The 19274-nt window shown below is 50.0% G+C and overlaps 1 protein-coding gene across 1 annotated transcript in view; it reads right to left on the bottom strand.

The window, feature by feature from the left end:
* Fbxl18 (F-box and leucine rich repeat protein 18) overlaps positions 1-13921 on the bottom strand; it is a 29826-nt gene extending 15905 nt beyond the window's left edge. Inside the window, exons 1-3 of the mRNA XM_048436836.3 lie at positions 13798-13921; positions 7882-8097; positions 4903-6446 (exon numbers count right to left, since the gene is read on the bottom strand). Of these exons, the coding sequence (XP_048292793.1) occupies positions 4903-6446; positions 7882-8094 (1757 nt within the window). The 5' untranslated portion in view covers positions 8095-8097; positions 13798-13921. The remainder of the gene's footprint in view (positions 1-4902; positions 6447-7881; positions 8098-13797) is intronic.
* Positions 13922-19274: the final 5353 nt, after the last annotated feature.

The raw sequence follows: 19274 nt of genomic DNA, 5'->3' as shown, positions 1-19274 counted from the left end.
GAAGCAGTAAGGAAACTACAGCGAGCCACAGATGCAGCCGAGGAGGAAGGCATCCATCTGTGCGCCTGCGAGAGGCAAAGGCAGCTGTGGGAGAGGGAGGAGGGGCGGCGGCTGTAGCAGACTTTCCCGCTACAGCTACAGAGTTTGTTCTTAAGGCAGAGAGAGCCCAAGGCTCACATTAACTTTGTCTTGTTTTTGTTGTTCCAATAGGGTCTGGGTAGCCCAGGCTGGCTTCAAATTCACTGTGGAGCCAAGGCTGACCTTGAGCTCCAGGCTCCACCTCGGAGAGCTGGAATGGTGCTGGCGTACAGTCACAATATCTGATTCTTTTGTGTGTGTCTGGGGGTGGTGGTGCGGGGTGCTGTTGCCTTTGAAGACAAGGTTTCGCTCTAGTCCAGGCTGACCTTGACTCAAGGCAATCCTCCAGCCTTAGCCTCCGTCACCACAAACAACTGACTGGGACTTCTAGACAGGGGGTGTAAGAAAGCCCACAGGCGGGTTCCCAAAGCCAGTATAGCCAGAAGACAGAGGACCCATGGACATGGACACCCAGGCATGGATACCAGCTGTCCAGAGACCTCCTGGGCTGTAGCTCTACTCAGCTGAGGATCAAGCTGGAGCAGCAGGGCAAGTGACCAGAAAAGACAGAGGCTTCAAACCCAGACAGCCACAGCATGGCTTGGTTCCAAGGAGGACAGGAAGTAGAGCTCACAGCTTGGCCAAGCAGCTCTGGAAGGTTCTGGGCCGTTAGCAACACAGGACCTGCTGACTTCCCCTTGCTAGGAGGGGAGCAAGGCAAAGAACACACCCTGTCCTCCCCGTGTCCTCCCTTGTGAGTCCTGAGGCCAAATGAAGCTCTGGCTTAGATTGATAGTCAAGAGGCTTCCTGCTTCAGATCTGACATCAGCCTCCATGGAAGCTGTGAGGGAAAGGTCAGCTTTGCGCCTGCTCACAGCACAGTTCCTGTGCTGGCTGGTTTTATGTCAAGCTAAGAGTTATCTGACAGGAGGGAGCCTCAGTTGAGAAAACGCTTCCATAAGACCAGGCTGTGGGCAGATAAACCTGTAGGGCACTTTTTTTTTTATTTAACTTTATTTTATGTGGATTGGTGTGAAAGTATCAGATCCCCAGAAACTGGAGTTATAGACAGTTGCTCGCTGTCATGTGGGTGCTGGGAATTGAACCCAGGTCCTCTAGAAGAACAGCCAGTGCTCTTAACCACTGAGCCATCTCTCCAGCCCCCTGTAGGGCACTTTTTTAAAATTAGTTTTGATGCGGGAGAGCCCAGCTCATGGAAGGTGGTGGCTCTATAAGAAAGCAGGCTGAACAAGCCATAAGGAGCAAGCCAGTAAGCAGCACCCCTCCATGGCCTCTACATCAGCTCCTGCCTCCAGGTTCCTGCCCTGTTTGAGTCCTGTCCTGACAGGAGTGTAAGCCAGATAACCCTTTCCTCTTCAAGCTGTCATCACAGCAATAGAAACCCTGAGACAGGCACCAAAGAAGCAGTAACTAACTGTACTAGAGAGTGACAGCCACGTACAAGTCCCTTTAGGCTGACATGACTTTGTGGCCCCATGATGCTTCCACCCACCCACCAGCAGCTATGGACTGGCGGAGTCTTCAAGTCCTGCCCCTTTTACCTGCCCAGAACCAGGGACTTCACTACACGGTGTGTCCCACATGAACCTAGAGTGGTGGGGCATAGAATAATCCCAGTACTAGAGGGGCAGAGGCAGGACAATCAGAAGCCTCAGTCATCCTCAGATGCACAGAAAGGAGGCCAGTCTAGGACACAAGAGACCCTGTCCCAGAAGGCAAAGGAACGCTTACAACTGAAGCATGATGGGCAGAGGTGAGGGCAGGAGGATCTGAGTTAAAGACCTTCCTGGGTGACAGCAGTGCATTCAAAACAAGCCTAAACAACTTGCTTAAGACAAAGTAAAATGAGAGCTGGAGACAGATCAGTGGTAGAGTACTTCCCTGGAATGCGCAAGGCCCTCACTGTTCATGCGGGTGCAGGCCTGTATTTCCAGATGGAGTGACACCATAGGTAGAGACACCATAGGGCTAGACACCATAGGGCTAGACAGAACCTATCTCAAAAATTCAAGGACTAGCCAGGCATAGTGGAGCACACCTTTAATCCTAGCACTTGGGAAGCAGAAGCAGGCAGATCTCTGAGTTTGAGGCCAGCCTGGTCTACAGAGTGAGTTCTAGGACAGCCAGTGCTCCACAAAGTACACAAAGAAACCTTGTTATAAAAACACAAACAAACAAACAAAAAGCCAAAACTTCAAGGACTAAGAAGTATGGCTCAGTGGTAGAGCCCCTGCCTAGAATCCCCCAGTGAGGGGCTGGGGTGTGACTCAGTGTAGAGCCCCTGCCTAGAATCTCCCAGTGAGGGGCTGGGGTGTGGCTCAGCGGGAGAGGAACAAGACCTTTGTTCTATGTTCTATTTACAGCACAAAAAAAAAAACACTTTTTTTAAATACACAGGGTCTCACTAACTAGCCCTGACTGTCCTAGTACTCTCTTTATAGACCAAACTGGACTCCAGCTCACTGAGCTCCACCCGCCCCCACCTCCTGAGTAGGGTTGGGATACAACAGAACCCTTATCCTTTAAATGTTGGATGATGACAAAAATACCCTTCACTTCAGTATTTCAGTGTGAATGCAGCCCAAGCTTGGCTCTGGAAACACTAGTCATCTTTGTCCTAGGAGTTTAACCCAGAGTCTTGAGCATGCTAAGGGCTCCACCACTGAGTGGTGTCCTCAACCCTTACGTCAATATTTTATTCCAAGGGGCTGGAGAGATGGCTCAGGGGTTAAGATCACTGGCTGTTCTTCCAGAGGTCCTGAGTTCAATTCCCAACAACCACATGGTGGCTCACAACCATCTGTAATGAGGTCTGGTGCCCTCTTCTGACCTGCAAGTATACATGCAAGCAGAACACTGTATATGTAATAAATAAATAAATCTTTTAAAAAAAATATTTTATTCCAAGTTGCCCAGGCTGGGCTCAGACTCACTCTCAAGGACAAGGCCCATGGCAGGGCCATCTGAGGGCTGTGTGCTCTATTTCCTCCCACTTTCCAGGATGGGTCCTGCCATCCTCCTCAAGGCCACCACTCCCAGAAATCTGAGTTCTCCCCGAGACGATCTGTGTCTCCATCCTGCCTGCTCTTGTCCCCACCGGGCACCAGTAGCAGCTCCAGCCTTAGTTCTCCAGCGCTCCTGTGCCTACCCTCCTGCCCCATCTCCCTCTCCCCTCCTCCTGCAGTGGTCTGGCTGCTCTGAGTCGAGGAGGTTTGAGGGCACTGTCACCTGTTCTCTGCTTCTGGCTTTGGTGAGAAAGGGTCTTGCTAATACAACCCAAGCTGCCCTGGAACTCAGGTCAGTTCTACCTCAGCCTTCTGGACGCTGGGATGCCAGGACTGCAGGTGTGAGTGCACATGCTATCAGACATCCCCTCTACCTTAGTCTGAAGCCCCTAGCCAACTGTGACACACGATCCAAGAATCACTACGAGAGGTTTGGGACAGTTCAATTGGTAATAGCACTTGCTAGTGGGCTGGAAAGATTATTTAGTCCACTGGACATTCTTCCAATAGGATCCGGGTTCAATTCCCAGCACCTACATGGCACCTCACAAACTGTCTGTATGTAACTCCAGTTCTAGGAGACTGACAACCTCACATCAATGCACATAAAATAAATTTTATAAAAAATAGTGCTTGCTAGCAAATATTAGAAACTGAGTTCAACTGGGCAGTAGGGGCACACACTTTTCATGCCAGCACTTAGGAGACAGAGACAGGAGGATCTCTGTGAGTTTGAGGCCAGCCTGGTCTACAGAGCGAGCTCCAGGACAGGCCCCAAAGCTACACAGAGAAACCTTGTCTCGAAAAACAAAAAACAGACAAACAAGCAAAAAGAAACTGAGTTCTGAGTTCAAATTCCCAGCAACCATGTAAAACCCAGGTAGGCAACACATGTCTGTAACCCCCAGGAACTCCCTGGCCAGTTTCAGTGAGATACCTTTTCTGAAGAAATAAGCTATGGACAACAAGATGGTTCAGAGGGTAAAAGCACTTGCTGTAAATGTCTAATGACTGACATTCAATCCTCAGAACCCATAGAAAGGTGGAAGGACATTACCAACTCCACGTGTGCACTCTGGCAATGTATCATACACACATTACACACACACACACACACACACACACACACACACACACACACACACTGATGATAATAATAACAATACAATTTGGGGCTGAGTATAGCAGAACACTCCTTTAAGCCCAGCATTCAGGAGGCAGAAATAGGAGGATTTCTGAATTTAAGGCCAGCATGGGCTACAGAAGTCCCAGGCCAGCCAGAGCCACATAGTGAGACCTTGTCTCCAAAGATGGGGGTGTGGGAGTGCGGGAAACGGGACTAGCACTGGCTGCTGTTCCTGAGGACCCACATGGTGGCTCACAACCTTCTGTAACTCCAGTTTCAGGTGATCCTACATCCTCTTCTGGCCTCCACAGGTACTGCACATAGGTAGTACCACAAACATGCACACAGACAAAACACACACATGTAAAAATTAAAGTAAATAAATCTAAACACCTTTTAATGTGGTGAGGCTGTGACTGAAGTAGCACTGTGTGGGACAATGGGCAGGGCCGAGTTCCTGTGAGAGTGGTGGCAGACGAGACGCTGTCACCTCAGGTCCTCACACCTCAGACTCTCTGTCCCTCCCCTCAGGTCCTCAGTCCCTCACACTTCACATTCTCTGCCCCTCACACTTCAGGTTCTCTGCCCCTCACCCCTCAGATTTTCCACCTCAGTCCCTCACACCTCAGGTCCTCTCCCCTTACTTTGCTCCCTCCAACCGCAGCCCCTCACCTCAGGTCCTTCAGCCGCTTGCAGTGCTTCAGCATGTCAGCAAGAGCAGGCATGTACACCACCTTCCCCATCATGCCCAGGTTGGCCAACGACAGAGACTGAAGCTGCTGGCACTGTAGGCCAATGCTCACCAGTCCAGAGCCTGTCAGCATGCCTGGCAGCTGCGCTAGTGTCAGATGCCGCAGGAAGGCCAGCTGGCCAATGGCAGCCACCTCTGAGTCCCCGACGTTCTGTGACCGACTGCAGGGCGGGAGGGAGTTGCGGATGGCAGGCTCATTGCGGGGCATGGCTGAGGAGAAATTGGACCCTATCAGTTCCAGATGCTCTAGGAAAGGGAGCTTCTTCAGCAGAGACCAGAACACAGAGGCAGGCTGGGCGGACGACTGGCCCAGGAAGGGACTGGGAAAGGTCTGCACCCCAATGCGCACCTTCTTGCCAAAGCCACAGGGCACTGCATGCATTGCCGGCGGGGCAGGCGCACGGTCAGGCCTGGGTGCTGAGTCAGCCACGGAGCAGACGGGCAAGGAGAGGGAACGCAGGTGGCAGAGGCGGGCCAGGAGCTGGCAGAGGTGGCGGCCCAGGCCATCGGAGCTATGGTGGTGGGCAGCTGAGAGGTTGAGGTGGTGCAGGTTACAGCAGGACTCCACCAGCGTCTCCAGGATGCTGCTGTCAATGTCGTCCTCTGCCTTACGGAGCAACGAGTCTGCAGACAGGCAATGCACACAGCCACTGAGGTTGAGGCTGGCCAAGCTGCGCAGGTCCTTCCCCCCATTGATGACCCGCTGGATCAGGTGACCACCTGACAGCGTACACCGGCTAAAGCTGAAGTAGAAGGGATTGTTGAATTTCATATGCTGGAGGAGGGTGGAGCCATTCAGCCATGACTTCGGCAGCTGCAGGGCATCCAAGGCCACGTTGCGAGCCATGGATTCCAGCAGGTTCTTGGTGGCCCCACTCTCCGCGAAGCTGCCAGGGACAGAGATGAGAAAGGCATGCAGGTTCTCGGGCGTGCGGTCACTAAGCACAGCGAGGTAGAGTCGCACCACCTCCTGGTTGATGTAGCCAGGGGCCAGGCGGGCATAGAAGACACGCAGGTTCTGGTAATGGGGGACATTGCTCTGACCCACCATGAGCTGGCCTGAGAGGACAGCACCCTCACGTGTGCGGTCCAGGATCTCGAAGTACAGCAGCAGCTTCTGCAGGCTGGCACAGCATGGCACCACACCGTAGGACGGTGTGAAAAGTGTCTGCTTGAGTTCCCTGACACGACTCAGGGTGGCCTTGCACTCACTGCTCAGCTGGCTGGCATCAAAGCCAGGACTCACATCAATGGCCAGCGAGCGCAGGTGCTGCAGGGCTGAAAGCACCTTGGACAGTCGCAGGGAGGTGAGGTGGCAGCCTGACAGGTTCACCTTTACCAGACTGTGACAGCGGGCCACGTGCTCGATGGTAGAGCCAGACAACCAATAGCAGCCTGCCATGTTCAACTGCTGGATCTCCCGACCAATCTCCTTCACCAGCTGCTTCACCTTGTCCTCACTGGCCTGCAGAATGGGGACAGGGCAGGAGACAGGTGTCCAGGGCTACTCCCCACTTCTGCTCAGAGGAAAGGAAAGCTTCACGCTGCCAGCAGTGAAGAAACCCATACCCAGGAAGAAAAAGTAGAAAGATGTTCGCTACCACTGGGCGTGATGGTGCATGCCTTTAATCCCAGCACTCGGGAGGCAGAGACAGATGAAATCTCTGGGAGGCTAAGACCAGCTTGGTCTATAGAGTGAGTTCCAGGACAGGCACCAAAGCTACAGAGAAACCCTGCCTCGAAAAACCAAAAAAAAGAAAGGAGGAAAAAAAAAAAAAAGGATGTTTGCTACCCAGGCCTGGTGGCATACACCTGTCATCTTAGCACATGGGAGGCTGAGGCAGGAACATTACAAATTTAACACCAATCTGCACATAGCAAGACTCTTATTTCAAAAAGAAAAACAGTAGCTTGCTGAAAGCTCTAACTGGGAAAGGAGAGACGGTTCAGTGGTAAGAGCTGCTCTTCCAGAGGGCCTGAGTACCACTCTCAGGTGGATCACAACCGCCTGTAACTGCAGCTCCAGGGGAGTTCGATACCTCTGGCCTCTGGGGGCAAGCACTCACAAGGGTACACGCATACACTTAAAAATAATCTTTTTAAGCTGTACTTTTTTCTTTTGCTGTCTCTCTTTTTAAACTGTTGTTGCGTTTTGTTTGTTTTGTTTTGTTTGTGTGACAGGGTTTCTCAGCCTTGGCTGTCCTAGAACTCACTCTGTAGCCCAAACTGGCCTTGAACTCATAGAGGATCTGTCTGCCTCTGCCTCCTAAGTGCTGAGATTAAAGGCATGCACCACCATTGCCTTGAACTTGCAGATCCGGCCTCAGCTCCTGAATGCTAGGATTACAGACCTATGCCATCAGGCACATTTATCTGGGCTGTTTGTTTTTCTTTGAGACAAGGTCTTACTGAATAGGCCTGAGCTGTGAAGCTGTGAGCATCCTGCCTCAGTCTCTGAGTGCTGGGACTATATACGTGTATTCTACCACAGTGGGCTCATGTCTCAGGTTAATCAGACACTTCAGCCCTGAGCAAGGGGGGAGGGTAGCAGGACACAGGACGGATGGGGACGGACGGGGACGACAGCCCTTCAGCCCTTCTGCAGCAATGTCAACTGCGCCACCCACCATGGCACTTCACAAGGACCTTCTACAATCTGTCTTGTGGTGTAGTAACTCCACCCCAGGGTACCTTTGGGGATGGAGGCCTCCCGCTGATCCCTGTAACTACATCCACAGGCTCTGTGCCCTCCTGCCATGGGATACCCACCTACCCTTTTCTACCCTGGCCCTGTCACTGTATCCTAATGTGTGACCGACCATTCCCAGCTACACAGTCTTCTGTGCAAACACAGGCTGGCACCCTGGTTGACGCTGACTTCCCGCCCACGCCTGCCTCACCTGGTAGTCCTTCTGTAGCAGCACAGTGTGCACCAGGCTCTTGTCCAGGCACAGGACCGAGAGCTTCCGGCAGGTGCGCCGCACATTGAGAACCAGGTCTGTGCTGGGAACATGGCTCAGGATATGCAGGAGGATCTCGTCCGAGAAACCCAGCAGGTGTATGTCACCTGCTGCCTCTGCAGCTGTGGGGGCAGCATCATCGTCATTGGACATGTCCTGGAAGTCAGGGACAGTAGAGGGAGGGGGCGAGTCAGTCATTAGATGCTAGCTGGACAAGGAGAGGATCTAAGTTTGGATCCCCAGCACTCACATAGAAAAAGCCATGCAAGGTGGCATATGTCTGGAATTCCAATGCTGAGGATGCACAAACAGGAGGATCCTGCCCCCACAGCAGAAAAACCTTACTAACTCTTCACTGAAGGGTGAAGAACACAGAGTTCCCCAGAATCTCCTCTTAGAACTACACACCAGGAGACAAAGTGAGAAGGAACCTCTGACGGCCACCGTCAACCAAATCCTGGATGTTCTGGCTTTTCCTAGGTATTAAGACAGCTTGCCATATAGCCCAGGCTGGCCTTGAACTCACTATGTAGCCCAGCCTGAGCTAGAACATGGTCCTGGCAATATACACATATACCATCACACATGGCTCCCAACAATCACTTCTATTCCCTTCCTTCCTTCTTTCCTCCCTTCCTTCCTCTCTCTCTCCCTACCTTCCTTCCTGACAGTGGCTCACGTAGCCCAAACTGACCACAAACTGGCCAAGGCTGACCTTGGACTCTGGATCACAACCTCCCAAGTGCTGGGATCACAGGAACGCACCACCAGGCCCAGTCTATCCAGTGCTGGGTCTGGAACCCAGGGCTTCACGCATGCTAGGCGAGCTTGTACTCTAGCTGAGCCACATGCCAGCCCTCCACAGCCTTTCCCAGTGAACAGCGTGCAGTGCACACAGGCCCCTGAGCCACAGTCTACCCTCTCCCACTCTGCTTCCCAGGCACATCTACTCAAGCAGGAGCAAAAATTTACACAAGACGCTCAGTAATTTTCATAGGTGCATACTATACTGAATTTTCCCTCTTTTTTACATTTATATATCTAATTGTGTGTGTGTGTGTCTGTGTGTGTGTGTCTGTGTGTGAGAGAATGTTGGTGCACAAGGGCCTATGTTAAGTCAAAGAACAGTGGAAGAGAGAGAGAGAGAGAAAGCGTGTGTGTGTTGGTGCACAAGTGCTTGTGGAAGCCAATTTGTAAAGGTGTGTAAAGTCAGTTCTCTCGTTCACTATGGAGGTCTCATAAAACTAAGGTTGTCATGGCTGGAGAGATGGCTCAGAGGTTACAAGAGCATACTGTTCTTGCTAAGGACCAGAGTTCAGCTCCCAGCACCCATGTTGGGTGGCTCCTGACTGCCTGTAATCCCAGTTCCAGGGAATCTCATGGTTTCTGTGGGCAACTACACGCATACACCCCAAAAGAGACACACACAAATATACATCATCATCATCATAATAATAGCCAAGTGGTGATGACGCACGCCTTTAATCCCAGCCTTCAGGAGGCAAAAGCAGGTGAATCTCTGAGTTCGAGGCTAGCCTGGTCTACAGAGCAAGTTCCAGGATAGCCCGGGCTAAACAGACACACCCTTCTCAAGCAAAGAAAAAAGGGAGAGAGGGAAGGAGGGAGGGAAGGAGGAAGAGAAGAAAGACAGACAGAACACACCATAGCCAGGGTCTGGGAGCATGACTCCAGATGCCACCTTCAGGGCCAGCTCCCCACACTCAGGGTGGGCACTTGGTGAAGGAGATGAAATATCTTGTGCAGTTTTCTGATGTCACTATGGAGCTAGCAGGCCTGGAACGCCCCACCTTCTAACCTTGGCTTCCTAAGAGCTAGGATTACAGGTATGCAACACCACTCCCATTGTGCAGAAGGGTTTCCTTGTTTACACTGTTGCTGTGAGTGTGTGACATTGTTACGTAATGTAACAACATGTCCAACACGTATGTGATGATGAGAGTGTGTGTAGGGAGCCCAGGTGGACAGGGAGCGTCTTCCTACGTCTCTATCATAGTCTCCAGAAGCATCTTGAGACATTCCAGCTGTCTTGCCCCACTTACACAGGGTTAGACACAGACGCACACCACCTGCTTTGCTTTATGTGGGCTGGAGATGCAGACTCGGGCCCACACGTCTGCACAGCCAGCACTCTGCCAACGGAGCCAGCTCCCTAGATTAGGGATTACTTTTTACTGCCTAAGAGAAAACAAACAAACAAACAAACAAGAAACACAGAACCAGGCTAACTCGCCACCGCATGAGTCGTTCTGCGCCAGGGCCGCCTTCCCTTCAGACAGCAGGCTGCTATTGCGGCAACTTAACTGGAATGTAATTGACTTAGAACACTCCAAAACTGGCTAGAGAATTCGAAAAGCCAAGCATGGTGGTGGACTCCTGAAATCCTACAGGCATGTGCATACATACAAGCAAACACAGGAAAACTGAAAGAAAAAAAAAACTTGAAAAAAATTAAAAAGGGCTTGGCTGTCAAGAAGTGGCCTCATGGCTCACCAGGCTGACTCAGGCACTGGCCCAGGACACACTGATTCTATGCTTCCCAATAGTTCTTTCTCCATGTGCCCAGTGCTGTCATCACCAGCCATTTTCTTCCTCATCGGACCCCATGTTGTCTCAGAGCAAAAAACGACGCTTTAAGAACTACCCCGTGGGGGCTGGAGAGATGGCTCAGAGGTTAAGAGCATTACCTGCTCTTCCAAAGGTCCTGAGTTCAATTCCCAGCAACCACATGGTGGCTCACAACCATCTGTAATGGGGTCTGGTGTCCTCTTCTGGCATGCAGGCATACACACAGACAGAATATGGTCTACATAATAAATATATATATATATATATATTTTTTTTTAAAAAAAAAAAGAACTACCCCATGTATCTGTGTGTGGCACACACCTGTAGTCCTAACTCCTAGGAGAAGGAGGCAGGATTATAAAGGCGAGCTTTGACCACACCTGTCCCAACAAAAATCAAAAAGGAAAGAGAAAAGAAAAAGAACTACTCTTGGGCTGGAGAGATGGCTCAGAGGTTAAGAGCACTGGCTGCTCTTCCAGAGGTCCTGAGTTCTGGAGAGAAGACGGCTCAGCTGTTAAGGGCATTTGCTACTCTCACAGAGAGAACCCAGGTCCAGTTCTCAGCGCCCACATGTTGGTGGCTGACAATCACCTATAACTCTGGTTCCAGGGGATCCAACAACCTCTTCTGACTTCTGTGGGCACTGCATGCACAAGGTACATAAACACACAGGCAAGCAAATACACATACACATTAAAAGGGGGGCTGGGTGTGGTAGCACATATCTTTAATCCTAGCACTTGTGAGGCAGAGGCAGGAGGATCTCTATGAGGTAAATTTAGGCCATCCATGATCTACATAACGAGACCCTATCTCAAAAATAATTAAAGTCAGCACTTTAATCCCAGCACTCAGAAGGCAGAAGCAGGAGAATCTCTGTGAGTTTGAGGCCAGTGTGGTCTACAAAGTGATTTCTAGGACATCCAGGACTGTTACACAAAGAAACTCTGTCTTGAAAAACCAAATTAATAATACTTATTTACTTACTTTTTTTTGAGATAGGGTTTAGCTGTGTGACAAAGGGTCTCTGCCTCCTGTATACTGAGATTAAAGGCAGGCACCACCGCTCCTGGCCTATTTTTTTTTTTTTTTTTGGTCAGGCAGTCATGGGATATGCCTTTAATCCCAGCATTTGGGAGGTAGAGGCAAGTGGATCTCTGTGAGTTCAAGACCAGCGTGGTCTACAGAGCAAGTTCCAGGACAGGCTACAAAACTACATAAGGAAATCCTGTCTCTAAAAACCCCCCCAAAAAAAAGAAAAAAAGAAGAAAAAAAAAGAAAAAAATTTAAGGTAGCGAGTGGAAGACACCTAACATTGACCTCTGGCCTCCACATGCACCCACACGTGCACAGACAGACAGACTGACATACACAGACACAATTAAGCCAGACACAGTATTGTGTATCTATTGTCCCTCCTACTTAGGAGGCTAAGACAGGAAGGTGACTTGAACCTGTTAAGTTTGACAGCAGCCTGGGCAACACCACAAGATCTAATTTCAATGGCTCAAATCTTACTGGCTGGCTATGTTGCCCACTCATGGAAGGGAGGGGCTTTTGAGTCTGGACTCCATAGGACCACATGACCAGACACGCCTAATGCCTGCCCATACCACTCATCAAGAGCTGCGAATACGGCAATGCTACCCTGGAACTCTTCTTGCTGAGACAGACCTTCTAGCATCTCACACCTCCTCGTTCATCTGCAGCTGGACCACATTCTTCCCTGTCCATTGAGGAGACATTTCTGGGTCCAGTTTTCTTCAAAAGGGAAGCATCCAACAGACCCCAGTCATGGTTCTCATTCCCATGTTTATCTACTCTGGAAAACACTTGAAAGTCTCACTGGATAAACATAAGGAAACTCCTAAGACTTAAATGGTGGACAGTGGTGGCGCATGCACTCAGGAGGCAGAGGCCGGCAGAACTCTGTGAGTTTGAGGTCTGATCTACATACGGGGTTCCAAGACAGTCAGAGAGAGCTGTTACACAGACAAACCCTGTCTCGGAGGGAGGGGAGGAGTGTGCCCAGAGCCACACCAACCTGATGACCTGAGTTCAAACGCCGGAACTCACATAAAATGTTGGATGCAGCGGTCCCCAGACAGGAGGAGACAGGAGGATCAGCCGGAAGCTCAGAAGCCAGCTACTCTGGAGCATGCACCATAGTGGAAACAACAAAGAGGACAGCAGAAGCTGGAGAGAAGGCTTAGTGGTTAGAGGCAACCACTGCTCTTTCAGAGGACCCGAGTTCGGTTCCCAGCACCCACGTGTGTGTGTGGGGGGGGTGATAACAACTATAACCCCTCCTCCAGGTGCATGTGATCCCTCTGTCCTCCTCAGGTACCTGCACTCATGTGCACACACACACCCACACACACTTATACATTCATACACATAATTAATAAAAGTAATCGAAACAGGTGAAAGGCAAGAACCAACTCCTGAAAGTGGTCCTCTCTGAAGTCTGCATGCATGCCATGCCATGAACTCATACACACACATACACACTAATAAAATAAATAAAGTGCACCCACAGGCAGAGTCCTAAGAAAGAACAAATATAAAACTCAGATGGGCAAGCAGCAACAGGGAAGCAGCCAGATCTTCCACCCTTCCCCTGTACTGTTGTCTGCAGAGAAAATACTGTACGCTCATATAACAGAAGGCAGTGGGCTCTCCAGAGGGCCTAGATCAGAGTTTCGGGGTCAAACCGAAGCCCTATCACCCTCCCCCACACCACAATCAGGCTCCAGAAAGAAGTGGGCTGCACTTACGCTGACAGAAAAAAAGAAGCGGGGGCTGGGGATGTGGCTGAGTTGGCAGAGTGCTTGCCTAGCATGCACAAAGCCCTGGTTCCATCCTCAGCATGACATAAAACCCGGCGTGGGGATACACACCTGTAATCCCAGCATTACAGAGGCTAACACAGGAGAACCGCTGTAAATTCAAGATTAGCCTGGGCTGCACACTGAGTTCCAGGCAAGTCTGGGGTACAGAGTAAAATAAGCAAGAAAACAGGAGAGAAAGGACAACGTCCCAGAGCTGCGAGAGCGGAGTCAACGCCCAGGGAGATGGGGGAAAGGCCTAGAAACTCAGGAGGCAAAGTGAAAATGTCCATTCTGACCATCGGGATTGTGAGCCTGGGAATAGGATGGGGCCTGAGAGAAGGGTAGGAGAAGCCAAGAAGGGGCCTCGGAGAAAGGCCAGGGTCGGCAGGGAGCACCAAGGGGACCCCAGCCGCCGGGGCGGGAGAAGCGCGGGTCATACCTCTCCGGAGCTGACCGCCGGAGCTGCAGCCTCGCAGTCCCCCAGCCTGCCAGGGCAGGGATGCTCGAAGCCGGCACCGCCACAGCTCCACAGAAACCCCGGCAAGGGGCGTGGCTGCGTCTCACTTCCGGCGCCCCTCTATACGTACTTCCTCTGGCGCCCGAATGGACCGGGTGCTGCCGCCATATTGGGTGTGACCAAGCGGCACCCAGAAGGTCACAGATGATTGGTCCCTAAACCTATGTCGGCAGTGTCCTGCTGTCACTCCAGCTCGCGTCCAGATCCCGATCTTTAGTGCTGCACACTGCGTTCCAAGCCACCTATCACAGCACTCAGTCATCCTACCTGAACTTACCCCTCTCTTGTGTTATAACTCTCAGTAGCTCTCTGCAGCATCTGACTTACTATACCTTGTTTTGTTTGCTTTAAGACAAGGTCCCAATGCGTAGACCTGGCTGCCCTGGAATTAGCTATGCAAACCAGGCTGGCCTCGAAGTCAGAGAGATCCGCCTGCGTCTACCTCCCCTCTATACCTAGGCCACTATGTCTTATGGTTTTTTTGTTTTTGTTTTTGTTTTTTACCACTGCTGAAGATTGAACCTAAGGCCTCATTCATGTTAAGCAAGTGCTCTGCCAGTATCCTTCCCACATAACTAGGCAAGACTCTAGTCAGAATTGTTCTTTGCACGCCGAAACATTGAATAAATATTTGTTGAATAAATGAATAATGACTCTCCTCACAGAATTTGCAGTTAAAAGTGGTTTACTAGAGCTGGTGAAATGGCTCATCAGGAAAAAGGACTTGCCCCCGACTGACCACCTGAACAAGACCCATATGGTAGAAGGAGAAAAAAAACTTCTGAAAGCTGTCCTTGGACCTGCGCCTGCACTTTGCCATGTACACATGCCCTTGCCCAAGTGCACATGGAGAAAGGAAGAAAGGACAGAAAAAAAATTAATTAGGGTAATAGTTTAGAAGGAGCTAGGAGGATATAGTTCAGTTGAGTAGCCAACTACTAGCCGGCATGTAATCCGGGATTCTGTCCCCAACACTATATGAACCAAACCAAACAGAGACAATTTCAGCATTCAAGAGGTGGAAGCAGGCCAGGTGTTGGTGGTGCACACCTTTAATCCCAGCACTTTTAAGGCAGAAGCAGACAGATCTGAGTGAGTTCAAGGCCAGCCTGGACTACAAAGCGAGTTCCAGGACAGTCAGGACTATTACACAGAAAAACTTGTCTCAAAAAACAATAAATAAATAAGTAAATAAATAATAATATTTATTATTATTATTGAACACAACAGAAAAGCTGGGTTTCAATCTCCTGGTTAAGCCCTCCAGTTCAGCATTGTCAACTACTACAGAGAGAAGAAAACTCCAGGAGCATTGGGAGGACGGGGTGGGTAGAGCCTGGAACAGGGCTTAGGTGGAGTCCAGTGAGAAAGCCTGATCTCCCAGCCCCCTGTGCCAATCAGACTACCACAAATGGGGTTCCTGTCTCCACCTTTGGAGATACCCAATAGTTTCTTTCTTTCTTTCTTTCTTTCTTTCTTCCTTCCTTCCTTCCTTTCTTTCTTTCTTTCTTTTTCTTTAGGGTTTTAGAGACAGGGTTTCTCTGTAGCTGTCTCTGAAGCCTGTCCTGGAACTCACTTGGTAGACCACGTTGGCCTTGAACACACTCAGATCCGTCTGATCACTCATGGAGATCCACCTGTGTCTGCCTTAAAAGTGCTGGGATTAAAGGTGTGCGACATCACTACCCAGCAATTTTGTGGCATTCCAACTTCAGGACATTCTGAGAAAAGGCAAGTCAGTAGTATGTGATGAAGATATGACTGGCCTGGATAGAGACCAGGTGTGGTAGCACACATCTTTAATCTCAGCACTTGGGAGGTGGAGGCAGGAGCAGGCAGATCTCTGTGAGTTCAAGGCCAACCTGGTCTACAAGAGCTAGTTCCAGGACAGCTAGGGCTGCAACACAGAGAGAAACCCTGTCTCAAAAAACCAAATAGATTGATAGATGGATGAATAGATAGATAGGTAGATAGATAGATAGATAGATAGATAGATAGATAGATAGATAGATAGATAAAAATTACTTTAAAAAATTACTTTCAGGGGGCTGGAGAGATGGTTCAGCGGTTAAGAGCATTGCCAGCTCTTCCAAAGGTCCTGAGTTCAATTCCCAGCAACCACATGGTAGCTCACAACCATCTGTAATGAGGTCTGGTGCCCTCTTCTGACCTGCAGGCATACATGTAGGCAGATATTGTATGCATAATAAAAAAAATAAATATTTTTTTTTTAAAAATACTTTCAAGAGGCTAAAGAGATGGCTCAGTAATTAAGAGTGTGTGCTGGCCAGGCGGTGGTGGTGGTGGCACATGCCTTTAATCCCTGCACTTATGAGGCAGAGGCAGGTGGATCTCTGTGAGTTTGAGGCAAAAAAAAAAAAACCAAAACAAGCAAACAAATAAACAAAAAGGGTGTGTACTGATCTTCAGAGGACCTGAGTTTGGTTCCCAGCACTTGAAATCACCTGTAACACCAGCTTCAGAGGACCTGACACCCCCTTCTGGCCTCCTCAGGCACTGGCACATACATGTGCATAAACACACACAGACAAACATTTACATGGGTGTGAGTGGTGTCTTGCCTGCATGTGTATCTGTGTACCACATGCATGCTGTACCCACGGATGTCAGATCCTGTGTGACTGGAATTACAGACAGTTGTGAGCTGCCATCCTTTCCTAAAGCAGAGTGCTTATAACTGCTGGGCCATCGCTCCCAGCCCAACCCCCAGAGTGTTTTCACTGCAGGACCAAGTGCCATCACTTACGACAGTGGTCAGTTCAAGTGTGCAGACCAACAGGGGCACAGCATCAAAAGGAAACCCCGGTGCTCACTGCAGCCTCAGCACTGCCGGCAAGCAAGGAGGTGTGGAGATAGACTCATTGCTTGTAACAAATGGAGCACCCAGCTTTCCCATGTTGGCAGTGGGGGCGGCTGTGGGTGGATGAAGACAGGCATCACACGGGAACTCTCAGTGCTTTCCCTTGGAGCTCACTGTGAGCCCAAAAACTGCTCTAAAGAATATTAATTTCTTTTTCCCTGTGCTGGGTACAGATTTTTGTAGCTAAGAAAGTGCTTTGGCATTGGACTGCACATACACAGTTAATTGATTTTTTTTTTAAATCGTGGGGGACCATAGATATTGGAGGGGTTCACACTTTTCACCCTGCTCAAGGTAGGCTTTCTTTGTTCTTTACTGCTGTGTAAAACCTGACAGTCGACCCGGGCTTCCAGGGAGTCCCCTGACCCTACAACCCATCCTGCATTTGCAGTGCTGGGACTACAGATGTGCACTATGTCTAGCTTGACATGTCTGGGTGTCTGTACTGGCTGGTTTTGTGTCAACTTGACACATGCTAGAATCATCAGCGAGGAAGGAGCCTCAGTTGAGGAAATGCCTCCGTGAAATCCATCTGAAAGCCATTTTCTCAATTAGTGATTGACGGACAAGGGCCCAGCCCATGGTGGGTGCTGCCATCCCTGGCCTGGAGGTCCTGGGTTCTGTAAGAAAACAGGCTGAGCAAGCCAGGGGAAGTAAGTCAGTAAGCAGCACCCCCTCCAGTGCCTCTGGCTTAGCTCCTACCTTGTTTGAGTTCCTGTTCTGACTTCCTTCAGTGATTAACAGTGCTGTGGAAGTATAAGTAAGCCAAATAAACCCTTTTCTACCTAACTTACTTTTAACTGTGGCGTCTCGTTGCAGCAATAGAAACCCTAAGACTGTTGAGACTCAGTTTCTTGCAGTTGTGCAGGGAACACTTTACCCACTAAGTTATTTCCCCAGCCCGGCAGCTGCTGCTTGTTGTATACTTGCAAGGCGGTTTGTGTGGCTAAAGAACTGAATTCTTCGTTGTACTAAATTTAAATTTAAATAAACTCAAATCACACATAGAATTGAACTGAACAGCAAGAATAAGTTTCGCCGGTGGGAGATGTGGCTTAGTGGCAGAATGCTCATCTAGAACCCTCCAGTGAGGGGCTGGGAATGTAGCACCTGCCAGAGAGGGGCTTGCCTGATTTTCATAGTTGTGGGCCATCCAGGACCACACAGTGAGACTTTGCCTATTTTCTGTCTGTTTTATTTTTTGTTCCTTTGTGACAGAGTCTCAAGTATCCAAGGTTGAATTTGAACTTCTGATCTTCCTTCCTACCACCCAGAAGCTGAAGTAACAGCCGTGTACCATCCTGTCCAAACCAGTCTCAGCTACATGCTGAATTTACTACCAGATTATGCTACAGGAGGCTCTATCACACACACACACACACACACACACACACACACACACACACACACACACACACATTTTGTTGGGCAGTAAATGACTGAATGAAGAGTCCAGTCAGTGTGGGCTGTGATGGTTCCTGTCCCTGTCGGGTGACTGCCAGCTAGCCTGATGCAGTGAACTCTGGAAGGGCCACCCCAGCCTGGCATGTGTTCAAGCCCTTCCTCTGTCTCCCCAGAGCTGCCTCAGTTTCTCCACAGGTAAGATGACCACCCTTTAAACAGTAGTGTGATCATGAGCAGGATTCCCTCTCTCTCTATGGGGCTCCATGAAAGAAGACCCGGAACTCCAACCCTCCCACCTGTGTAGGGGCAGGACCTGGGTGGCCTGTGGGAGGAGAGTGGGATTCAAGTTGGCACAGGTGACTAATCTATTCGGGTCAGAGCTACCTCATGGGGGAGCCAGTGACCTGAAAAAGAACAGAGCCAACTGTCCTAGGGAGGGGTGGAGTCTGCAGAGGTGAAACTGCCCTGTTGCAGTGGAAGGAGAGCGCTCAGAGTAGAACCTCCTTCCCTCCCTCCCTCCCTCCTTCCTTCCCTTCTTCCTTCCCTCTCTCTGTCTCTCTTTGGTTTTTCAAGACAGGGTTTCTCTGTGTAGTCCTGATTGTCCTGGAACTCACTCTGTAGACCAGGCTGGCCTCACACTTAGAGATCTGCCTGCCTCTACCTCCTGAGTGCTGAGATTAAAGGTGTGCACCACCACTGCCTTGCTAGATCCTTGTAGGGCAAAGTCTTCATATTTCTAGGAAGCTAAGGTTCAGGAGCAGAAACTTTTGCCTTTCAGACGACTGACTCCCACTTAGTTTTTTTTTTTCCTTTTTTTTTTTTGTTTTGAAACGGGGGTCTCAAGTTGCCCAGGCTGGCCTCTAATTCACTACGTAGCCAAGGATGACCTTGGACTACTGATCCTCTTGCTGGGGATCAAATCCAGGGCTTTGTGTATGCTAGGCAAGCACTCTGTCAACTGAGCTATAGCTGTTATTGTTGCTGTTATTGTTGTTGCAGTACTGGAGGGGTTAGGGGAAGCATTCAGGAGCTGGAGGCAGGAGGACAGGAAAAGGTTGGAGACAGATAGACTTCTCTGGTGATGTTCTGCACTGGCGGGGAGGGGGAGCACGCA

This window comes from Myodes glareolus, chromosome 2 (assembly GCF_982192425.1).
Source record: "Myodes glareolus chromosome 2, mMyoGla1.1, whole genome shotgun sequence".
NCBI lineage: Eukaryota > Metazoa > Chordata > Mammalia > Rodentia > Cricetidae > Myodes > Myodes glareolus.
This window is presented reverse-complemented; position numbering and strand designations above follow the sequence as displayed.